At 38.3% G+C, this 24,209-nt stretch overlaps 3 protein-coding genes across 3 annotated transcripts; all 3 read left to right on the forward strand.

The window, feature by feature from the left end:
• Window positions 1-4,203: 4,203 nt before the first annotated feature.
• On the forward strand, window positions 4,204-16,578 carry LOC119980711 (probable cyclic nucleotide-gated ion channel 16). Its single transcript, XM_038823507.1, has 6 exons — window positions 4,204-4,641; window positions 5,740-5,952; window positions 6,060-6,370; window positions 7,306-7,417; window positions 14,475-14,711; window positions 15,826-16,578. Exons 1-6 carry the CDS (start codon window positions 4,204-4,206, stop codon window positions 16,576-16,578), a joined length of 2,064 nt encoding a protein of 687 aa, XP_038679435.1.
• Window positions 16,579-18,366: 1,788 nt separating this feature from the next.
• On the forward strand, window positions 18,367-21,064 carry LOC119980582 (protein DSS1 HOMOLOG ON CHROMOSOME V-like). The gene is made up of 3 exons (XM_038823339.1): window positions 18,367-18,515; window positions 18,705-18,796; window positions 20,750-21,064. Exons 2-3 carry the CDS (start codon window positions 18,706-18,708, stop codon window positions 20,878-20,880), a joined length of 222 nt encoding a protein of 73 aa, XP_038679267.1. The 5' UTR covers window positions 18,367-18,515; window position 18,705; the 3' UTR covers window positions 20,881-21,064.
• Window positions 21,065-22,427: 1,363 nt separating this feature from the next.
• On the forward strand, window positions 22,428-24,174 carry LOC119980712 (bidirectional sugar transporter SWEET5-like). The gene is made up of 6 exons (XM_038823508.1): window positions 22,428-22,470; window positions 22,564-22,600; window positions 23,107-23,323; window positions 23,505-23,666; window positions 23,796-23,915; window positions 24,000-24,174. The coding sequence occupies exons 1-6, from the start codon at window positions 22,428-22,430 to the stop codon at window positions 24,126-24,128; spliced, it is 708 nt and encodes a 235-aa protein (XP_038679436.1). The 3' UTR covers window positions 24,129-24,174.
• The last annotated feature ends 35 nt before the right edge of the window (window positions 24,175-24,209 follow it).

Consider the following 24,209-nt stretch of genomic DNA (forward strand, 5'->3'; position numbering starts at 1 on the left):
GACTGGCCAAGTAAATTTGAGCCAAATGGAGAGGAGGAAAAATGCTATGTACAGCTCTGGGACAAAAATTGCCTTCAAAAACAGAGATTGGTCTGAGTTTTCCTCAACTAAATTTCAAAATGACAAAACTTGGTGACAAAAAATGCTTCAGTTCTAGGACAAAAAAGCTTCAGTTCTTGGACAAAAACAGAGATTATACAGACTTTTCGTCTAAAGACTTCTAGCAACAATTAGAGAATCCACTACAGCACTATATAACTCAACAATTAGAGAATCGAAGACTTCTAGCCACTCACTACAGCAATATATCTCAACAATTAGATAATCGAAGAATCCAATTGAAGGTCCAAACCAATATATATCAAGATACCAAAATCAATTTCATGGTCCATTTCGAAATATTAAAACTAACTTAGACTGAAAAAGAGAAAGACAGCTTATGGCGTACCAGAATTCGTCAGATTTGAGAGGTGTGTTTATCTTCAGGAGTAGAGAGGACACGACTTTTCTTCTTCTCCTCCTTTACTTTGAAAGAAAATAGTTTCGAAAGAAAACCCATAATCAAAAGATAGCCAACAACAAAACAAATAGAACAAAGAAAGAATTTGAATCGGCAGTAATCAAAAGTTTACCTAAACGTCCAGATCTGACAGAGATTGAGGGAGCGTTGGAGGGAGATATTGTTGCAGATATTGCTTCGCAATGAACCAGAGATAGGATTTGAGGGAGGGTTTGAGAGGAGTCTAGGGTTGAGGGAGGATATGAGGGAATACGGAAAAAGTTTTCATTTTTCATTTCGGTCGCGCGAAATTTTCGTCTTCTGAACATAAGACCGCCAATCTAAAACGATGTCATTTCAATCAGTACCTATACTGGCGCTTTAAAACGCCTCTATTTCTAAGATACACGCAGTTGTTGATCATACGTATACCAGCGTTTATAAACCGCCACTGAATTAAAAGGTGTACTTGCATTTCAATAAACCGTGGCTATATATCGTCAATACCGGCATTTTTTGAATATCTATTCCAGCGCATTTTAAAACCCAGGTGTAACTAATCAATAGCGACAGTTTATAAATAACCGCTGCTAAATAAATGCCGTTGTTGACCCTTTTTCTTGTAGTGAGTAGAAATTATATATATAAGCAATGAACTTCTGATCTTTTTACATATTCTAAAATCGTCATTTCTCTGGTATACTCTCATATCAATGGATTTCTTTTCAAAGCGTAGAAAGAAAAAGCTCACAACAGACCCCCTTCAAATGACGATGTAGTGAAAACACTAACCATTAGGTTAGCTATGGAGTTTGAATGATCGTTTTCTAATAGTGGTTCTGAATAAGGTCGATCATATATCGATCGCAATACTTTGTCAGGCCATGATAGTTAGTTCCACAATTACTTCTTGGAGCATCTAGTATGCTCTCCCGATATATTTCGAAAGAGGTTTCTTATGAGTCGTACTCTATTCCTTTGAATCCAAACTACTATTGAAGCACATTCACCATATTTCCAACAAAGGCGTAATGCGGCTGAAAAATTGGGCTTGTCATCTCTTCAGAAGATAACAACGGCACTTCGGATGCTTGCATATCGAGTATCAACTGATTTGATAGATGAATAAGTAAGAATCGAGGAGACAACATTGCTTGAAAGTTTGAAAAGATTTGTCAAGTGTGTAGTTTCTATATTTAGTGAGGAGTACTTACGATCACCAACTGTCGATGATCTCGCCATGATACTTCATCGTCACCATCTTATAAGAGATAGAGAAGTTCACTCTCAACTCCAACATGACCTTATCGATCAACTTTGGAATCTTCACAGTGAAGAATGAAGTGTTTCTATGTCAACTAGTTTTTTCAATAACTATTAGTGTACTTGCTTGCTTTTATCTATTAAATAAAAAAGACATTAAGATAACAAAATCCAGCATTGAACTAATCGAAACCATAAGGTATAGCATTTCATAAGTTATACAAATTATAAGTTATACAATCCATAGACTTAAGAAATAAACAAAAAAGTAGCCCAATCAGCTTTGAAGTTTAGCAAGACATCGGATTGCAATGATTTCATGCATTCACGCTGCATCTCAGATCAATCATCATTATCTGAAATTCCTTATCTCTCTTGCACCTTCTCCAGCTTTGCAAAAGACCTCTGCCTCTCAGCTTCTGCTCTCGGCCTTTCAGCTATTGCTCTATGCATCTCAGCCTCTACTATGACTTTCTTAACTTGAAACTTTTTGTTTTCAATGGATAAATGGTCTTGCCATTCTTTCTCAGCTCTCACCCTTTAAACTTCAGCCAATGCCATTCTCTCTTTGTGCTTATGCTTCTTATTGATCGTCAATTACCCTACGATCTTCGTAAGTTCTTTGTGATTGGCCTTCCCTTTTTTTGTCGCTCTTTTTCAGCTTTTCGACTAATTGGTCTCTCTATGTCAACAGAAAATGATTTTGGGATGTTATTATCGTCCAAGGATCTCAGTGATACCAGATGGTTGGAAAGCCTCTACTTGTGTTAGGAATGTTGTAATCAATTTTTTACATCAAGTTGGATGGTCGATCATCGGCTACTTAATGATCGTTCCTTATGCACATTATGATTAGGGCCTCTTATCGCATTGTACGTTGTTGAAATTATTTGTCAAAACGTCTTCACCTTTTGATCTGTACATTGCACAGCTTTTATGCTTGTATTTAGCCAAATAGAGACTAAATTTTTGTCCTCTTCAATTGAGAAATTACCTCCATGATTGGTGGAAGCTTGCCATCTCTTTGTAGGAGCTTTTACTTCTTCACAGGAACTCAAAATTTGAACATTATCCTGCATATGGTATGATGCATCATCAAGGAATGACTCAAAATCTGATTCCAATTCGGCTTCCATTCATGTTTCATCATTTTAACATACATTTATTGGAGTACATATGACAAATAGAAGATCACATAATGAATAAATAGATAACCAATTTGAATCCAACTGTTAAGTTTAATCTATAAATGCTGACAATAATCTACGATACGGAGTTCACAATCACTTCAGCCTTGTAAAACGAATTCAATACCAGCAAGTGAGGATACTTTGATCCTTTTTGTCAATTACTCACAAGAAACACAACCAACAACCAACTCTAAAAAGCCCACTTCTAATTTTCCCGCTTTAATATTTTTACATAACCACTCAAACTATTGAAACAATTCACAGTAGCTCATCCAAAATGCTAAATCGAACAACTCCCATCAACTAGGATTTCCACTTACTTGAGACAACAAAGATCGGCAAATGGATAGCGTTGTAGCCAGAATCAGAGAAGTCAGAGACGGAGAGATGATGAGGAACGTCGAAATTGCCTGAACGATTTGTGTCTCTCATGAACGAGGAAGGTTTTGTGTTTGAAGAGAATGTATTGATTTTGATTTTGGGCAATCACAAATTTTAATTGAAAATAATGAGGTCAGTTTGCTATAGTTGAACAAGGGAAAGACTGTTCCAAATTAAGAGTCGTAGTGACAGTGAGAGTGTTGCGGCCTGTGGGTGCTCTTAAACATCAATATCTAAAACCTGCATCCAATTAACATTTTCAGTGATTTTATATCAATGGAGAAGATATGTTTTTCGATTCCAATTTTGAGTCTGACTCCTTTGAGTTTCTCTCCCAATTTGTGTAAAGAAATTGCAACTAGTATGAAACAAAATTGTAATTAAAAAAATTCAAAACATGAACAAAAAGTTTATGAGATGATAGGGAATGCTTGCTTCAAAGACAATAAGCGATTTTCACTCTATCTCATAAACAATTATTGCCACTCTTTTATGCAATTGAGTAAACAATAGGAAAATTATTTTGGGATACAAACTGTCATATTTATAGAGGATAAAGATGAAGAGTTGTATCCTAAAAGGGTATCTCTTTATGACTAACCATTCAAAGAAAACTACCTTTTGGTAGTTATTTTCCTACATTCTTGCTAATCAACCGGTGCCAAACTTAACAACATGAAGACGTTGGGGGTTGAAATAATCCAATAGTTTGCATGCCATGCAATACCAAAGTGATCGCAGAATCTCTTGGTTCTCCATGACTCTCTCAAACCATCTACACCCCCCAAATTCACTATGCTTCAGAATCAGACCCCCAAATTTCTCCATTGTCTTCAGCGACCACACTCTTGCCCTGTCTGGGAATGAAAAATGAATAACTTCCATCACTACACCTCCACGCGCTTCCGCCAATTCCCAAAATCATTCTCTCTCCGCCGCAAAGTCCCGTGGTGGTACCAAATTCTCGACCCTGGAAGTGAGATTGTCACCAAATGGAACCGCATATTTCTTGTGACATGTCTGATTGCATTGTTTGTGGATCCTCTCTACTTTTTTGTACCCATTATTGGTGGCCGCGCGTGTATGCAAATCGATTTCGGCCTTGGCGTGTTAGTTACTTTCTTTCGAACAATGGCGGACCTATTCTTCCTGATGCACATGATGATGAAGTTCAGGACCGCTTTTGTCGCGCCGAGTTCTCGTGTTCTTGGAAAAGGAGAATTGGTGATGGACTCGAAGGCCATTGCATTGCGCTACTTGAAATCAGATTTTTTTGTTGATTTTGCTGCAATGCTTCCTCTCCCTCAGGTTCCTCTCTAATTGGAATTTTAGGCTTTCTTAATAAATATCTTATTAAATTTAATTATTATTAATAATAGATATGTGAAAGAATGTTCAGGATTTTTATATCAATAGTTGTTTCTGATTGAATAGAATGCACCGACTTTGTATTTTCTAGGGATTTATTATATGTTTGAATGGAGCTGGTAATGCCGTTATACTTAATTCAAAGTACTAATCTTGCAACAAGTTTATCTGACTTACTACCAAACTCAGCCCTTCAATTGGAGAATTGGATTGAGCTATTAATAAACATCATCTGCTCTTTTACTCTTATGAATAACCTATTCGTTGCTCCACGAGGAAGAGATGGACTCGACCTGATTTCCATTCTATAACCTTTTTTTGAGATTATTTTCTCAATATGGTAATGGTCCTTTGTCATCTTCATGTTCTTCTTAAGGCTCTAATTTAGATTGTAGTGCAAAATCTTGATAGTTTATCAATCATCTAGAATCCTTCTTGCTATCATTTCCATCATTTGTCTTTGGTTTGATACATACTTCAGTCTCATCCTTCCAAGACATATAATCACCTAATAAAATTAAGTTAAAAATCCATTCCAAAGCCAGAGGTGCGTAATGTAATCAAATATCTCCTTTTTTTTCTTAATCCAATCAATTGATTAAAGTGTTGCGTTAGAGACATTAAACTCCAACATTATGGATACAGCCTTTGTGACCTTATTTGGAGAAACATATTGATTGCTTAAATGGAGATTTCATGCAGAAGCAAAGAGTATTTGTTATACAGTAATCATAACAAGTTGCATGTAGAAGAAATGAAATCATTTTTATCCTCAAATTGATTGTACTGGATTTGATCCTCTTAGCAACATAGTATTTTTCAACTCTCTAGACAAGAAGGATCTTAAGTGAACTATACTATGGTAAAATTTATTTAATATGATTCGGACTTTTCAAAGTACTCTATAGTCTATATACAGCTTCGTTAGACTAAGTTTTAGGTCTAATATATATGTTGTAAAGACTATGCTTGTTTTTTTCATCTTTTCAATCTATAAATATCCTTCCCAAACATCTAATATTTTTTGGGCTTTGGCAGATCGTCATTTGGTTTGTAATTCCAGCGGTGAAAAACCCTACAGCAGACAATGCTAACCACACTCTTTCTCTCATGGTTCTCATTCAGTATATTCCTCGGCTTTATGTCATGTTTCCACTTAACCGACGGATTATTAAAACAACTGGTGTTGTAGCACGGACTGCTTGGTCAGGGGCAGTGTACAACCTCCTCCTGTATATTTTAGCTAGCCATGTAATCATCTTTCTTATAATTTTCGATTAGATTCTTGTCATCTTACTTTTGAGATCAAACCGCACTATAGTATTATTATAGCTTATTCTTTAAAAATGTTAGTGCAGGTTTTAGGAGCTTCATGGTATTTGGTGTCCATTCAACGGCAGCATGAGTGTTGGAGCATAGAATGTGTGAAGGAGATGAATAGCACACACTCTCCATCTTGTAATAAGTTCTTTCTTGATTGTAGCAGTTTAAATAAACCTGAGCGTGTAGCATGGTTGAGAGTCACTCACGTGCTCAGTAACTGTGATGCTCAAAATGACGAAAATTTTCAGTTTGGAATGTTTGCTGATGCTTTCATCAATGATGTTGCTTCGTCTGCTTTCATTGAGAAGTACTTTTATTGCCTATGGTGGGGTTTAAGCAATCTAAGGTATCAAGTTTAATTTGTGTTTTTTCCTATATACTAGTATTGGTGCAATTTTATGTTCTATTAGACTCTCCTTCATCTACTGGGAGGCATAGTTCTTCGCTTTTTTGGAAAGATCTCCATCTCTGTTTCAAAACTGTTCTTCTAGTTACTTTGTTGACTGTAGAAGGTCCTATATAGAAAGTAACTAGTATAACGTGTTTATGATTTTTGAGTTATCTACTAACATTGCATGAATATGTAGGCATAATGGAATCACTTCCTTATAACAAAAATTTCGGAAAATTGTCTATACTATATGTTGTACGAATATTAGATGTAAATTAAATATTGAGTCATCCATAGATTCACAATCTTGGAATTTGGCTGACATTCATGTAATTGTCTACGCTATTTGGATTATTTGATCTCATCTCAGTCTATAGATACTAGAGGCATTTCTGCATCCTGTCCTCGACCACACTTATTGCGGGAGCCTTGTGCACGTGTGTTATAAAAAATCCTGACTGAATCCTATTTATTCAGGGGGAAGGTCTTTTTGGGGTAATAGGCAATGGTGAACAAGGTTCAAGTTAGATGGCAGTCATTAAATGACATCCTTAAGCTATAAGAATTGTAGAATTTTATCATTCTTAGACAACCTCTCAGCAAAATTATATAAAATGTATTTAATGTATACAACCTTCTCAGAAAATTTATTCCATGAATATTTAAAAGCTCAAATACAACTCTTGAAAAGTATTTAAGAATTGTTCATTGATAATTAATGTGATTTAAGCCCTTGTTATTTTTGGTGTGTGATTATCCATAATAATTTCCACCATCACCACTTTCTTATTTCAGTTTTAGCATACTTGCATTTGATATTTAGCAATAGACCTTGTCTGAATGGCACATCTAATGATACTAATACATGTTCCATTGATTGTGATTTGCAGTTCATATGGACAAAATCTAACAACTAGTACATACAGTGGTGAGACATTATTCAGCATTTTAATCTGCATTGCAGGCCTAGTTATGTTCTCTCATCTCATTGGTAACATGCAGGTATGATGCTCTCACTGTAAACTTTGAATCTATAATTCTATATACACATGAATGTTTAACATTTTTATGAAGCTATTATTATGTCTTGTATCTTCTGTCAAAGTAAAGAATGAAATGTTAACTAGGTGTAGATTGCGAGGATTGTAAATTTGTAATGCAATGGTACATCTTTTGTATTGACATGTATGGGAGGGTGTTGAGGATTTGATTATGAATCTCACGAACAACAGATCAAATCTAATTGAAAGCACCAACAAACAAAATAAAAGATAGGTTTGATTGATAAAATTCATAGAATTGAATCCTAATACAATCTCTAATATAGAAAAACAAAATGAATCTACACCAACCTAAGCCAATTGAAGCACGAGCTGAATAAATCTATTGTAGAGTACACAGAATAGTTCTATCCTAGCCCAAGCAAATCAAAGCAAAGAGTGATTTGAGAGCCGATTATAATTGTGATAAATCATAGACAAAGCCTCCACAATATTATTCTAATTCTCAATGCATAATAAAATATCTACATAAACTGAGTATTTAAAAACATTAACCCTAAACTAAATTAGGAAACAAACTCTAATTAATTTACTTAAATAAATATTCCTAAATAAACTCTAATTAGTTGATTAAACTTAAATAAGGATTCCTATGTTAGAGATGTGTATTTTTGTATATTTTAGTATAGAAGGGTAGTATGGTCTTCTCTTCATTCTCTTGTCTATATACTCGTGTATTACTCATTTGTTATTCTATACAACATACAATTTTACCTTTGTTAACATGGTATCGAGCTAGGTTTACTTTCTATCAAATTTTTTTTCGTGCCGCCTCTTTCCTTCCGGCACTCTCCTTCTCCGGCGAGCTCTCTCTCTCCTGCTCACTGCTTCTCCGGCGAGCTCTCTCTCCCCTGCTCACTCTGCTCACTGCTTCTCCGGCGAGCTCTCTCTCTCTCCTGCTCACTCTGCTCAACTGCTTCTCCGGTGATCTCTCTCCTGCACACTGCCGTGTGCGTGTCTTCATTCCTGCTGCTTCTCCCACTGTCACGCGCAACCCAGCCAGCAGATCTGTTTTTGATCTTCCGAAATTGCAGTTTGGCCCTCCAGGTTTCTGAAATTGCAGTTTGGTCCCTCCAGATTTTTTTTTGAAATTGCAGTTTGGTCTCTCCAGATTTCTGACATTGCAGTTTGGTCCCTTCAGATTTCTGACATTGCAGTTTGGTCCCTCCAGATTTCTGACATTGCAGTTTGGTCCCTCCACATTTCTGAAATTGCAGTTGGGTCTCTCCACATTTCTGAAATTGCATTTTGGTCCCTCTAGATTTCTGAACTTACAGTTTAGTCCCTATAAATTTTTTGAAATTGTAGTTTGTGTTGATGGCAACTCTTGGTGCTGACTTTCCACCTTTGACGGGGACTAGTTCCTCGGCCACTCGGTCTTTGTCGACCTCGGCTGTTACTACGGCACTCTCATCATCATCGACGACTGTTGGTTTGACCAACCCTACCTTCCTCGGGATTTTCTTCCCACTTCGACTGATTTTCGGCTCACTTCAGCCAGTGAACTGGCCTACTTGGAGTGCCACGGTTCGTAATGCCTTGTTTGGCCGAGGGCTCTTATCTTATCTCACAGATGGTCCACCTGCTGATGGTTCTGATGATGTTTTAGCTGCTTGGACTCTTCGAACTAACCGGGTCTCCAGTTATCTGATTGAGTCTCTCGACCCGGCTCTCCGTCCTGATCTAGTTACTTGATCTGCTCATGTTGTTTGGAGATCTCTTACCGCTCGTTTTGTTGAGCGCAGTGGGGCTCGTCAGTATTCACTTCTCACTCAGGCTGCTACTGCTCGTCAGGATGATCGGTCTATTCAGCAGTTCTATCACCACATGCGTGGTTTTTGGCGTGAGTTGGAGGTTTTTCTCCCTGCTGGCAGTCATATTGCTGATGATGTAATTTTTTGGGATATGCGTCACATGTACGAGTTTCTTATGGCTCTCCGCCCCGAGTTTGGTCCTCTGGTTGGTCAGCTTATACATTGCGATCCCCCTCCCAGCCTCGAGACTGCAGTTGCTGAGTTAGTCGCCGAGGAGACTCGTCTTCGCCTACTAGGTGGGGTCCAGTCTCCTCCTGCACCCTCTAGTTTCTCCGGTGTTCTTGCTGCAGCCCCCTCTGGTGTTTCCACAGCTCCTTCACCTCCATCTAGTCGTCCTACTTACACTCGTTGCATGCGGCCAGGTCATACTATAGATGACTGTTGGAAGCTCCACCCCGAGCGTCGTGTTGGACCTCGTGGCCGTGGCCGCCGTGCCTCCACTTCCACTGTTGCTGCTGTTACTCATGCACTTCCTTCTCCTGCTCCTGCTCTTGCTTTGCCTCAGATTGATATTCAGCAATTTCAGCAGTTCCAGTAGTATCAGCAGCGTCTTGAGCAGATGACTACTTCTTCTAGCACTGGTAGCACTCCTGCACCCTCTGCTTTCTTAGCCACTGGTATGTCTAGTACTTGGATTTTTGACTCTGGGGCCTTTCATCATATGACCTCTGATGCCTCACTGTTGACTGATTGTAGTCCCGCACCTCCTATTCCCTCTATTTACACTGCCGATGGTTCTCCATTGAGAGTCTCTCAGGCTGGCTCTATTACTACTACCTCAGAGCCCTCAGGCCATCTCTCTCTACCCTCTGTTCTTCATGCTCCTCAATTGAGCATGAACCTTATTTCTTTTGGTTGTATATGTGATTTTGGCTATGATGTTTTATTCACACCCTCTTCTTGTCGTGTGCAGGATCCGTCTACCAGCCGGGTGATTGGCAGTGGTCGTAGAGTGGGTGGCCTCTATCATCTTCAATCCCTCCACATTCCCTCCTCGCGTCCCAGTTTTTGTGGTCTTGCCTCTCATACTCCTGATATCTGGCATAGACGATTAGGTCATATTTCTGAATCGCGACTGAAGAGTCTCTCCCTGTCTGGAGCTCTCGGTCGTGGTCCTTTTTCTGCTTTGAGTCCTTGTCTTGGTTGTAAACTTGCTAAAGCTACAGCACTTCCCTTTTCCCCCAGTGTATCCCAAACTTCTAGTGTTTTTGATCTATTACATTCAGATATTTGGGGCCCTGCACCTCTCCCTTCTATTTATGGTTATCGTTATTATGTTTCCTTTATTGATGACTTTACTCGTTATACTTGGGTCTATCTCTTACAGCATCGCTCTGAGATTCTCTCTGTGTATGAGCACTTTACCACTATGATTTTCACTCAGTTCGGTCGTCGCATCAAGACGCTTCGCTCTGATTGTGCTCTTGAGTACTTGTCTTCTAGTATGCGCTCGTTGCTCTCCTCTCATGGTACCATTTTTCAACACTCATGTCCTCACACACATGAGCAGAATGGTGTTGCTGAGAGGAAGCATCGACACATTCTTGAGACTACTCGGGCACTTCTACTTTCGGCTTCTGTGCCTCGTTCTTACTGGGCTGAGGCTGTTCTCACTTCAGTCAATCTCATCAACATTACTCCCTCTTCAGTTCTCCCTGGTCGTATCTCTCCTCATGAGCGGCTCTTCAGCTCCCCACCTGACTACTCTCGTCTTCGCACATTTGGCTGCACTTGTTTTGTCCTATTACCTCCTCCTGAGCGTTCCAAATTGTCTCCTGTTTCTGTCAAATGTGTTCTCCTCGGTATCAGTGCTGAACACAAGGGTTATCGTTGCTACGATCCCTTGACTCGGCGCGTCCGTATCTCTCGTCATGTCTCCTTTCTTGAGGATGTTCCTTATTTCTCCTCGACATCTCAGGATCTTACCTTTCTTACGCTTCCGCCCTTACCCACTCCCGAAATTTCTACTCTCTCTCCTCCTGTTTCCTCTACCTCCATTCTAGATATTTCAATTTCTTCCACTCCCTCGGATTCTACTCCTACTGAGCCTGATCCTCCATCTTCCTCGTCCTCTATTGCCCCTGATCACGTTCCCACTGTACCTGATCCTCCATCTCCATCTTCATCATGCTCGACTGATATTGTTCCTCTTCCTCCTTCATCTGGTATTACTCCTTATCCTCTTCACTACACCCGTGATCTTGACTATGTCCCATCTTCTAGTTTTGATACTACCTCATCCTCCTCGACCACTTGTCCATCCTCTGCTAGTACGGATCCTCCTGCACCTCGCTATCCTCAGCGCGAGCAACGTCCTGTGGAGAGGTATGGTTATAGTTCTGTTTCCACTTATGCTCCACAGTTTACTGCTTTTCTTACTGCTCTTCATTCGGAGTCTGAGCCTAGTACATACAGTGAGGCATCTCAGTTCGTTCAGTGGCAGCAGGCTATGGCAGAGGAGTTTGAGGCTTTTAGGGAGACTCGGACTTGGGATGTGGTTCCTCTTCCTGCTGGTGTTAGGCCTATTGGCTGCAAATGGATTTACCGGGTCAAACGTCGACCTGATGGGTCCATTGAGCGCTATAAGGCGCGTCTTGTAGCTAGAGGTTTTTCTCAGGTGCATGGCATTGATTATGATGAGACCTTTGCTCCAGTTGCTCAGATGACTACCGTTCGCACTTTATTGGCAGTTGCGGCAGTTAGTCAGTGGCCTCTTCTTCAGATGGATGTGAAGAATGCATTTCTTAATGGTGATCTTTCAGAGATTGTTTACATGCAACCCCCTCCCGGACTACGGACTCCTCCTCAGCATGTTTGTCGCCTTCGTCGGGCTATCTATGGTCTCAAACAAGCCCCTCGGGCTTGGTTTGAGCGTTTTCGTCAGGTGGTGACTCAGGCTGGATTTACTGAGAGTTCTCAGGATCACTCTTTATTTGTTCGGTCATCCCCTCAGGGGCGGGCGATTCTGCTGTTGTATGTGGATGATATGATCATTACAGGTGATGATACCGCTGCCATTCAGTATCTTCAGCGACACCTTCAGTCTCAGTTCCGGATGAAAGATCTTGGTTCTCTCAGGTATTTTCTTGGTATTGAGATTACTCGTTCTGATCATGGCATTCTGTTGTCCCAACAGAAGTATCTCTCTGACATCCTTAGTCGGGCTGCTCTCGTAGCTACTCGCAGTGTTGACACTCCTCTTGAGCTTAATGTGAAGCTCCGTCCGACTGATGGTCAACTTCTTCCTGATCCGACTCGCTACAGGCAGATTGTTGGTCAGCTTGTGTACCTATGCATCACTCGTCCGGATATTGCTCATGCTGTGAGTATTGTGAGTCAGTTTATGTCTGCTCCCAGCTCAATTCACTATGGTGCTCTCCTCCGGATTCTTAGGTATCTTAGTGGGACTATGACTAGGTCCTTGTACTTATCATCATCCTCGCCTCTCACTCTTCAGGCATACTCAGATGCTGATTGGGCAGGTGATCCTACTTCTCGTCGCTCTATTACAGGCTACTGTGTGTTTCTTGGTGACTCTCTCATATCTTGGCGCAGCAAGAAACAGAATGTAGTCTCTCTTTCTAGCACGGAGGCGGAATATCGTGCTATGGCCACTACGGCTAAGGAGATTGTTCATCTCCGTCGTCTCCTTAGTCACTTGGGTGTCCATATTTCTGGACCCACACCGATGCATTGTGACAACAGGAGTGCTATCCATCTTGCCAGCAATCCTGTTTTTCACGAGAGGACGAAACATATTGAGATTGATTGTCACTTTGTTCGTGAGCAGTTTCTATCGGATGTTCTCTCCTTGCCTTTCACTTATTCTGCTGCACAGTTGGCGGATTTCTTCACGAAGTCTCACACTGTTTCTCGTCATCAGCTTCTCATTGGCAAACTCTCGGTGTTTGACCCACCTTGAGTTTGAGGGGGGGTGTTAGAGATGTGTATTTTTGTATATTTTAGTATAGAAGGGTAGTATGGTCTTCTCTTCATTCTCTTGTCTATATACTCGTGTATTACTCATTTGTTATTCTATACAACATACAATTTTACCTTTGTTAACATCCTAATTAACTTTTGCAATCCTACGATTCTCATCATCCCCCTTCCTTCAAGAACACCCTTGCCCTCAAGGGTAAGATTTGAAAATCACATTTCCATACCACTATTATCCTCTCTTGTGCTTCCTCTCCGGACAATGTTCGAACGTCTTTTTACTTCTTCATAGAAGTTCCCTCAGCTACCTCGTTGCAAAAAATCATTTCACCTTCTTCCTTCAGACTCAATCGTTGATTAGTGAGTTCTCCATTTTTCCCTATGAGTTCGCCTATCATCTCTCTCTGCATCTTCTCCTCGACTGTCACCAAAATTCTCTTTGTTCTCACCTTAATGTCTCAAACCTTGCGCAATGTGTGGTAGGCGCTCCTCTAGTCACTTTATTTTCAACTCTTTCTTCTACCTCCACACAAATCAACTCTCAATGAAATTACTAAATTGTTGAGGACCTAGTTAAGAATTCCATAACAAACAAAGCAAATCCAATTGAAAGCCTCAACGAATCAAATAAAAGATAGTTGGATTGATAGAATTCACTGAATTGAACTTTAATACAATCTCTAGTATAGAATTTCACTAAATTGATTTTTAATACAATCTCTAGTAGAAAAAGCACAAAATGAATCTACACTAACCCAAGCCAATTGGAGCAAGAATACCCCAAAGAGACGAATAAATCTAGTATAGATCATGCATAATGGTTCTATCCTAGCCCAAGCAAATAAAAGCAAAGACTGCCTTAAGAGCCCGTTACAATTGGGAGAAGCCCTAGTCAAAACCTCCAAAATATTTGTCTAATGCTCTAATGCATAATAAAACAACTACATAAACTTAGTATTTAAAGACATAACCCTAAACTAAATTAGGGAACAAACTCTAATTAGTTTACTTAAATACATCCAAGACAAACTCTAATTAGTTGACTAAACTTAAATAAGGATTCCTAATTAACTTTCTCACTCCTATGATTCTGATCAGAGTGCAAGGGGAATATTCTTAAAGATAGTTACTTTCGAAGGCTATGATGATCTAGCACGACTAAAAATGGAAGTAATTTTGATTTGCATTAGTTTTGATAGTAGTTTCATCATTTCTAGAAACAATTAATTATTTTTTTCTATGAAGACCTACCTACAATCTTCCACGGCTAGACTGGAAGAGTGGAGGATTAGGCGAAGAGATACGGAAGAGTGGATGAGGCACCGTCAGTTGCCTCCAGAGTTGCAAGAACGTGTACGACACTTTGTTCAATATAAATGGCTTGCCACTAGAGGTGTAGATGAAGAATCTATATTGAAGTCTTTGCCTGTGGACATCAGACGTCAAATTCAGAGGCATCTTTGTCTGGCCCTTGTTCGTCGTGTAAGTCTTTTTTGTAGATATATACCCTGTTATGTCACAGATTCTTGATTTTAGTTATTGGTAATCTCATATAAGCAAATTATGTAGTAGACTACCTGAAATTTCTCAATGCACCACATTTGATACTGCTATTATACATTGCGTAAATATAGATGAATACAACAACATCCTACTAGATTTTAAAGGTTGTGAGGGGCCAAGTTGCCTTTAAATGTTTGATATATTACTTTAACCCCCATTCCTTCTCTAGAGAGCCGATGGATAAAAGTTCTCTCCTAATTGGGGGGCAATGGCGGTTACATAAGGATAACTATTCTTCGCATCAGAAATGCCCCTAAAACTGCGAGGCATTTGCTTTGGGAAGATATTTTGCTTAATTTCTAAAAACTTCTCGTTTCTACCCCTTTTGACCCTACTTCCAAGTAGTGTTAGTGTATATTATCTCCATTCCCCTCCTCAAACTCCCACGTCAGAGAAAGTAAACATTTCTCCCTTCCATCCTTCCCTTTTCTTTGTGAAACCCCATAAATCTCCCTCAAAAACTCCCAATTGGGTCTAAGTGGCACTAATGAAAATTATCTACCTAAAGATTCTAATTCTGTGACTTCAAGGCATAACATTGGAGCTACTGACTATAGAGAGTATAGTGCAAGCAAGAATGTAGTTCAATGGCCAGCTTACTTCAATGCACATACAATTCCAAACATGACACATTTACACCTCTATCTATAGGGAAAATGTCAAATTTGTACTCATAAATACAAAGGTGTGCCTTTTTAAGGAAGAGAAGAACGGTTGACCATTGACATTTATTAAGAGTAATATAGTAATTTCTCATGTCAGTTTTTAGTACATTTTTAAATGGTTCAATAGTTTAATATCTTGTTGGGAAATAGATATGTATGCTTCAACAATTTGGCTGTTTCGATGTGCTTGAGTAAGATGTACCAAACTTTAGACCCCAATAATATGTGCTTCAATGATATGTACCACGATCTCCTTTTCATTATGGGACATAAATTTTGATCCTCGTATATGAGCCCTAAACATTGGAGTGATCGTATATTCTTGTACTGAAATCCATCGTATTAAAAGGTTATTTAATGTTTTTCAGGTACCTTTCTTTGCACGAATGGATGTACAACTCCTGGACGCTATATGTGAACGTCTAGTATCATCTTTGAATACTAAAAGCACATACATTGTTCGAGAAGGTGATCCAGTGAATGAGATGCTTTTCATTATTAGAGGTAAGCTGGAGAGCTCTACTACCAATGGTGGAAGGATAGGCTTTTTCAACTCCATTACCCTTGGTCCGGGAGACTTCTGTGGAGAAGAACTACTAACATGGGCCCTGATGCCCACACCAAGCCTCAACCTTCCATTGTCAACTAGAACAGTAAAGGCCACCACTGAAGTTGAGGCCTTTGCACTTCGAGTCGAGGACCTAAAATATGTTGCTAATCAATTCAAGCGACTACACAGCAAGAAATTGCAACATGCTTTCAGGTACTACTCTCACCAGTGGAGGAATTGGGGAGCTACCTTTGTACAAGCTGCATGGAAACGGTATGCAAAGAAAAAGAAAGAAATGGAGTTGGCAAGAATGGAGAATTTATATTACATGCAAGGTATATATGAGGAGGGGGATTACGATGGTGAGGATAGTGGAGGTGAGAGCTCATCAGTGGATAATGCAAACAGAGTACAACATCTTGGAGCTACAATGTTGGCTTCAAAATTTGCTGCAAACACCAGAAGAGGTGTTGCGAAACAAAAGCCCCCGAGGCCCGACTCTAGTGGCTCTAGCTTAAAGATGCCCAAGTTGTTTAAGCCACAGGATCCTGATTTCGCTTCAGATTCATGAGAAACTAGACAGGATGCTTATTATATAGCTGCATCATTTGTTGCAAAAGTTCCTCTTTCAAATAATTTATGCATTCACAATGTCTTCTACATTCACAATGTCTTCTACAGTTGTAGGCTTGTAGCCTAGATAGGAGACACATTTTTTTTTGATAAACTAGATAGGAGACACATTTGGTAATGTTTTAAACATATTGTTGTTTTGGATCGTATTCGTGTTTCCTATGTATGGTTGAGGTGACGATAAGAACTACATGATAACGTTCCTCTTCACCTTATAAAGCTAGATTGTCAATGTCAAGCTTCCACTAAAAGGTAAGGTTATTAAAACTAGTCCAATCTTCCATTCGGCTCGAATTTTTTTTTAAATATTTATTCCGAAAAAGGGAAATTTTGTTAGGTTAAGACTTATATCATAGAGCTCAAAATAGGTACAACTTTTAATGTAATTTTTAATTATATATAAAAATAATTTGAATTTGAGAACAAACTTGTCACAACATTACTAAGTTAAAACCTAGAGTTATAGGTTTCTAAGCAAAAATTTTTATGTTTCAATTTGAGAGTTCGTACTTTTATGCACAACTTCTTAATTAATTTCTTAATTATTTGATGTCTCGTGACGGTTCTTTTCACATTTAAGTTTGGGATGACTCAATATCTCAATTAGGGATGTGCAAAACCCGCATAATTCCCGACCCAACCCTTCAATCTGACCCGACCCAGCTAACTCGATCCCTACACACATAGTTAAGGGTTGGATAAGGGTTTGTTAAAGGGCAACCCAATATTATGTGGGTCGGATGAGGTATTTGCCTTAACATTTATTACTCTATCTATTAGTCTATTACTTTTTAGTGTTTGACACTATGAGGCTTGAGTACCTAATGGCCTGACCCACTAAGACACTAACCCATGAGACTTTGAGTATCCAAACCCAACCCACTAACCCATTAGACTTCTTGCACACATTGCCAACCCAACCCAATCCCAAACCCGACTCAACCCGTATGCCCAAAACCCGACCTAAAATGAGGTTGGTTGAGGGTTGAGGGAACTTCCACCCAAACCTATGTGGATCGGATGAAGTCTCTCCCCAAACTCGACTCAACCCGACCCATGTTCACCCCTAGTCTCAAAAGTTCCAATTATTAAAACGAAAATGACATGTAGCCCCATTAGTTTGATAGCCCATGAGAGCCCAATAGGTTTATTTCATTGATTTAATCAATGAAATAATTTTATTTTCACTCTTTTATCTCAGAATTCATTGTCCAAAATTTATTGTTTTAATATAGATTCTATTGTTTTTTTAAAGCATAGTGTAAAATTCATTATTTTAGTTATGAATTCATTTGTTTTTGAAATTCCATTGAAAAAAAAAATGGAATTAATATTTACTCGATAAAACTCATCGACAATGGATCTTGTTAGAAAGAGTTTTATGCACTGATTCTGAATATGTAATTTTTTTTTAAAATTTAATATGTATTTTGAGAGTTAAAATGTTTCAAAATTTCGTTTAAAAGACTTGGGTTTCCATGAGCTATCGTTATATGGGCTATGTAGCACTACTGTTATTAAAATTTAATATTTTTACTAACCACTATAACCTTTCATCATATTCTATTAAAAAAAGCAATTTCCTTACAAAATTTTATACTACCTCCAATACCTTTCAATGTAGAGACAAATTTATTGTCAAATTCAAAATTTTCATATTTACTTAAAAATTACATAAAAAACTGTATCTGTTTTGAACTAAGAAAAAAATATATTCTTATTATTTAGAATTTCCCAAAAAAAAAAATAATAATAATGTCTTCCTTTAGTCGAGTCCCCTTTGACCTTTGTCTCGGCGAAGTTCTATATAATTCTCGTCTGAATCAGAGTATTGAAGCACAAGCCAGAGTCTCCAGAGCGCACAAGAATCTCTTTGTAAGCCCAATTTTTGTCGTTCTATCGAGCACCGTAGCTGACACTGTAGTTTAGATAATACTAGGCTTTGATTTCTTCGTTTTAGATTCACAAAGCTAGGGTTTTTGCTCAAATCCTCCTTAGTCCGTACTGGGATTTGACGTTAGTGCTTTTACAACTCCAGTTATTTGTGTTTTTTTGCCCGTATAGAATGGCGACCGAACCGAAACAAGCGACTGACGATGTGAAGATCGACCTGTTTGAGGATGACGATGAGTTTGAGGAGTTTGAGATCAATGAAGGTACGCAAGATCCCTATTTTTTATAATTATTTTATAGTTCTGTATATGAAATCAATTTTTTTTTCTCCTTTCTGTTCGTTCAACTCTATAAAGTGCTGATCGAGTAAATAAATCGAGTGACCCGTGATTGGTTGTTAATGTTGATGGGCGAGGTACTGTTTATTGAGACATAAATTGGAATTAGGGTTTGTAAAGTTAGGAAGATTAATGAAAATAGAATCAGGACCACTTAATTCTTGATTACCAGAGCACCTCATTGAGGACACGGTACTTTGTTTAATCTAATCTATTTTTGTTGTGGTTTTCTGGTGAATTAGAAGAATCTTCTTGTCTTCTGTTTATAGTAAGGTTACTGTTTAGGAGGGTTTTAGCAGAAAAAAATTCACTTGCTTCCGCAGCTGCGCCTATCAGTATGATTTAGATTTTTATCCATCTAGTTTAGGGTTACATTTTATTTTTAAAACCTGGGTTTCCAGGTAGACAATTTTACATGATGGAGAGCTATAAAATCACAAACGATGTTTGAGGAAATGACAGGGAACTCAAGTCTTTGATGCATGATTTTCTGATGGTGCTTGGTTTTTGTCTTAATAATTGATCCTTGAAAGTCCAGATGATTGCTGTGACATAGCAGTTATTAATGGTTACAAATTCCAATACCTTCCTATATGGTGAAGGAACTAATTGTACAGGGGAGAATGGTGTTTGGTCAGGATAACCTAAATGCTCCATTGTAACAAATGTGGATAAGTGAGAGATCAGTTTTTGCATGACTTCTGTTGCAAACAGCCAAACAGGTTCATGATCATGGCTTTGATATGGTGAAATATTATTATATATATTTAACACTTAATCAGAAAGAAAATTCTATACATAAAAGGGCACGCGTACAACGGTGGGCACCGGTTTATTGACCTTTGTTTTTTGGTGGTCCGATATCCTGAGAATGATCTGGTGGCGAAGATTTTATCACTAAAATTTGGGGATTCCACACAGCAAAGTGTTCATTTTTATCTTTTTAATTTTTAATTATTGTCTGTGGTTTAATCTGATCCTATGATTGTCTGATTGATTATAGATTTGTCTCCTGGAAGCTAGTAATTTACTTTGAGATGTCGAGCTCTATTATCATGCGAGTTGCAGGACTCCCTTGTTTTTATTTTTTAATTCACACTTACAAATCTGCTAGACTTTTCTCAAATTTTCCCAATTATTCTTTCACCATAAATTGTGTTTAAGAACTAGAAAGAAACAGGTGGGTGGGTACTCTCTAGACCAAAAACAGAGGAACAAGAAGGCTTTAATGGGAAAGAGCATTCGTTTACCTCCCTGTAGGGGTCGAGAGCAGCCAACTCTGGAGGAACGACACTAAGAGTGGCATGCCCGAGTCATCATTTATAAGACTTTCTTGGGTGGGCCTGTCCATGTAGGCTTGGGTCTCCTATTAGTTGATCGAGTGAAGCTCCTTCCCCGAAAGACAATAGGAGGGGGAGGTCATTGCATTTGAAAAATACATCTGGATATATGGAGCCGGTTGCAAGACCAGGGCACCAAAGGGAAATGGTCATGAGAGAGAGAGAGAGAGAGAGAGAGAGAGAGAGAGAGAGAATGGTATAGGGAGAAACAAAAATTTGAGATGGTTACAGAAAGACACGAAAATATGCAGACAATTAACAAGGCTGGAAACTTAGAGGCAAAAAAGTTAAAATAGGCTGTGATGTATTGCTATTCTGTCTCGTTTTGTTATTCTTTCAATCTTTGTTAGTGTATTTTGTTGTATCTTCATTAAGTGCAAATTCTATCTGCGCATTTTGCTATCTTTAGTTTTGTTGGAGAATCTGACTTGTTTTAAGTGTCTCTGTGATGTTTTACCTTTTTGGCTGTTTATTTAAAATTTAATGTAAAAAGTTAGAGAACTGGTTGTGCATGAGTTCAAATTTTATTTGATGACAGAGTGGGAGGACAGGAACGAAACAAATGAAGGGGCACAACAGTGGGAAGATGATTGGGATGATGATGATGTCAATGATGACTTCTCACTGCAATTGAGAAGGGAACTGGAGAGCAACAACGAGAAGAAGTGAGCGGACTTAGTCAAGTTGTTGCAGCTAACAGTTGTTCTTTCCAGAAATGATGATTATGCTTTTTAAACTTTCATTGGTATATTCTATATGTCCAAATTTACTTTAAACTTGGAGGCTGCTATTGCATAGTCTTATGGTGGAATGTTTTAGGCTTTTGATTAATTGAAGTTCTGTTAACTGTGCATTGAGTTCCAATTTTGCATTCAGTTTGCATAGTCTTATCACTTATGTTCGAATGTCTTATTCTAACTAGTGTTGGGTGAGTAACAAAATTGTTTCATTGCAATTTGGTTGTGTAGCCGCGGCAAATCAGTTATACTGTTTGTGGGGGATTTTTGCATCAGCTCTAGTTTTCTTATAAGATTATGTGGTGTTGGTTTAGAGATGCAGTGAAATTGTCTGAAGACTGAACTGCCCAACTATAACTTATCATGCTTATTATGCCTTTCTTCATACTTGTTCCATTGTCAGAAATGCTTTTTCTTGGTGTGGCCCATATTAGGTTCCTAACTCGTTCACTTTGTATTGAGGCCTTATTGTACTCGTTTGACTCATCTGTTTAGGAGTCTTACTGAGTTCACTTCTTCCATGAACCAGGTGTTGCTCAAATCTCTTATACTAGATAGATTGTACACTGTTTTTCTTTTAGCTTCATATCGATGTACGAAAGACAAATTTGTACAAGGTCTTTGTTGGTTCTTGGTTATGGGAAAAAAAGTACTTTAGGCATGGTATGCATAAACAAAATAATATTCTATGACCAAATATTTAATATTTATGACGATAGCATGGCATCAATCTGATAGGGACGAATACCTGTTATTATAAATTATTTGTTCTAAAAAAATTTGTTATTTTTGTTTGTAAATTTGTTTTAAAGATCCTTGTGATGGGCTGGTTTGTGGAGGTTGAGAATACTATGTGTCGAACAACATGCGTAGTCCGTAAATGCTCTTTATAACCCTTGATGAACCAATATATTCCGAATCTGATTTGCAATAAATCGAAATTGATCTTCCTATAAAACTTCTCAACATCAATGGAGCATTTGAAACCTTCACATAATTAGATATCATCTTCAACCGTCACTAAACCCTAAATCTTAAATTTGAAATTCTAAACTCTGATCCATCTCTTTTATAATATGAATAAATAATATCAAGCAATTTAACGTCTATTGTGGTATTCAATTGTTTTAAACACTGCAAAAAAAAGGTAAAAGAAAAAGAAGAAATCCAAGTATGTAAATTAAGTAGTCAACAAAAAGACAAAATCCGACTTGACCGAGAACCGTGGGTGGTGGGTCAATGTCTAAACCCAATAAAACACTGCATGACTCGAATTTTACGTCCCACCTTTGTTTTACAAAAGACAAATTTAGCATTTTCTTTCTTTTGTGTTGTTCCGATTACTCTGCATGCATTGATAACATGTTTCTCTTCCATGTTATATTTCCTGAATATATATATCGCAGCAAAGAAGTAATACTACACCACCTTTGTTTCCTTCACCTGATCTCTCTTTTTCCTTAAACTTTAATCTCAAAAATGGTCGACAGAGAGGGAGCTAGAACCATCGTAGGCATCATCGGTACGTCTATAACATTAATTTGTTGAAATTGTGTTTTCCTCTCTATACATACATTACACTAATTTCTCACTTTGCATGTATATGCATTTGCAGGAAATGTAATCTCTTTTGGGTTGTTTCTCTCCCCAATGTGAGCTAGCTTGTTAATCCCTTCTTCCCTCCGAAGCTATATCTAACATTATGAAACCTGTTAGAATATGTATAAATGAATTGAAATGTTGTCGCCCAATAAACCAACGCATTAATGACAAAAGGCTTTACTGATGGATTTAGATCTTTTCCCCCCCTCTAGAATTTTTAATTGCAGCCCGAACATATAACAAAAAATGCTAAGAATCTAAGTGTTTTCTGTCTTGGCTATCCCAAATGCTAATATGGATGCATATGATCCATGTGAAATCGTAGGCTCCACATACACTATATGATCCATATGAAAATCATCTACATTTCATCTTGTAGGATAGCTGTGACAAACGCATTGGTATCCTTAAGACAGCTAAACATATAAATTTGTCCCCTCGAGTGCAACTTCTAAATCCGCCATTGGCTAGCTTCAAGCATAGGACTTCCAATTAGTGTTAGAATGTGTATGGATGAATTGAAATGGAAAAATTAATTGACACATTGTTGTTACAGCCCAACATTCATCAAGATATGGAAGCAAAAGGCAGTGGAGGAGTTCAAGCCTGATCCTTACTTAGCAACTGTTCTTAATTGCATGATGTGGACCTTCTACGGCATGCCTTTTGTCCAACCAGACAGTATTCTTGTCATTACAATCAACAGCATCGGCCTCGCAATGGAGGTCATCTATGTTTCCATCTTCTTCTCCTACTCTCCCTGGCAAAAGCGGGTTAGCACTTGAACCAGGACGGACAAATTGATCCGGTTTTAAATTACAAGTGTTTTTTTGGTTGAAAGAATCGAATCTTAAATACACATATGCTTAACCAGTCGATTGTCAACCGAGTCACCTCTCGTTGGTGGTTTTGAATTGCATGTTAATTAACCATGTAGTCTTGTTTGTTTTGCAGCGCAAGATCATGTTGGCGTTGGTGGTTGAACTGATCTTCATGGCTATCGTGGTTTTCATAACCATATATTTTTTCCATACCACCAAAAGAAGGGCTATGATTGTTGGGATACTATGCATAGTCTTCAATGTGATTATGTACACTTCACCATTAACAGTCGCGGTAAGTATCTCTTACTCTCTACGTATGATAAATTATTTAGCACTGACGGTAGATCATGTCATATGTTGATATGGTATTCCAGAACTAATGGAATAATGCCAATTTTATTCTATATATTTTTACCGTCAGAGTCGCGTAATTAAGACGAAGAGTGTCAAGTACATGCCGTTCTCTCTATCACTTGCAAACTTTTGCAATGGAATTTGTTGGGCTATATATGCACTCCTCAAATTTGATCCTTATGTATTGGTATGTCCCAAATTAAACAAATAATTAGTTTTTGATTGGAATTAATGCATAATTAACCCATATTTTTTTGTTAAATTATGATAGATTCCTAATGGATTGGGAACGCTTTCGGGCTTGGCACAGCTTATACTGTATGCGTGTTACTACAAGTCCACTAATTGGGATGAAGACGAAGAAGAAGGTAAATCGGAAGTTCAAATGACGAAAAACTAATTGGGATGAAGACGAAGAAGATGGTACATCAGAAGTTCAAATGACAAAAAAATAATAGGATTATTAATTTTGCATATCTTA

This window comes from Tripterygium wilfordii, chromosome 16 (assembly GCF_013401445.1).
Source record: "Tripterygium wilfordii isolate XIE 37 chromosome 16, ASM1340144v1, whole genome shotgun sequence".
Classification (NCBI taxonomy): Eukaryota; Viridiplantae; Streptophyta; class Magnoliopsida; order Celastrales; family Celastraceae; genus Tripterygium; species Tripterygium wilfordii.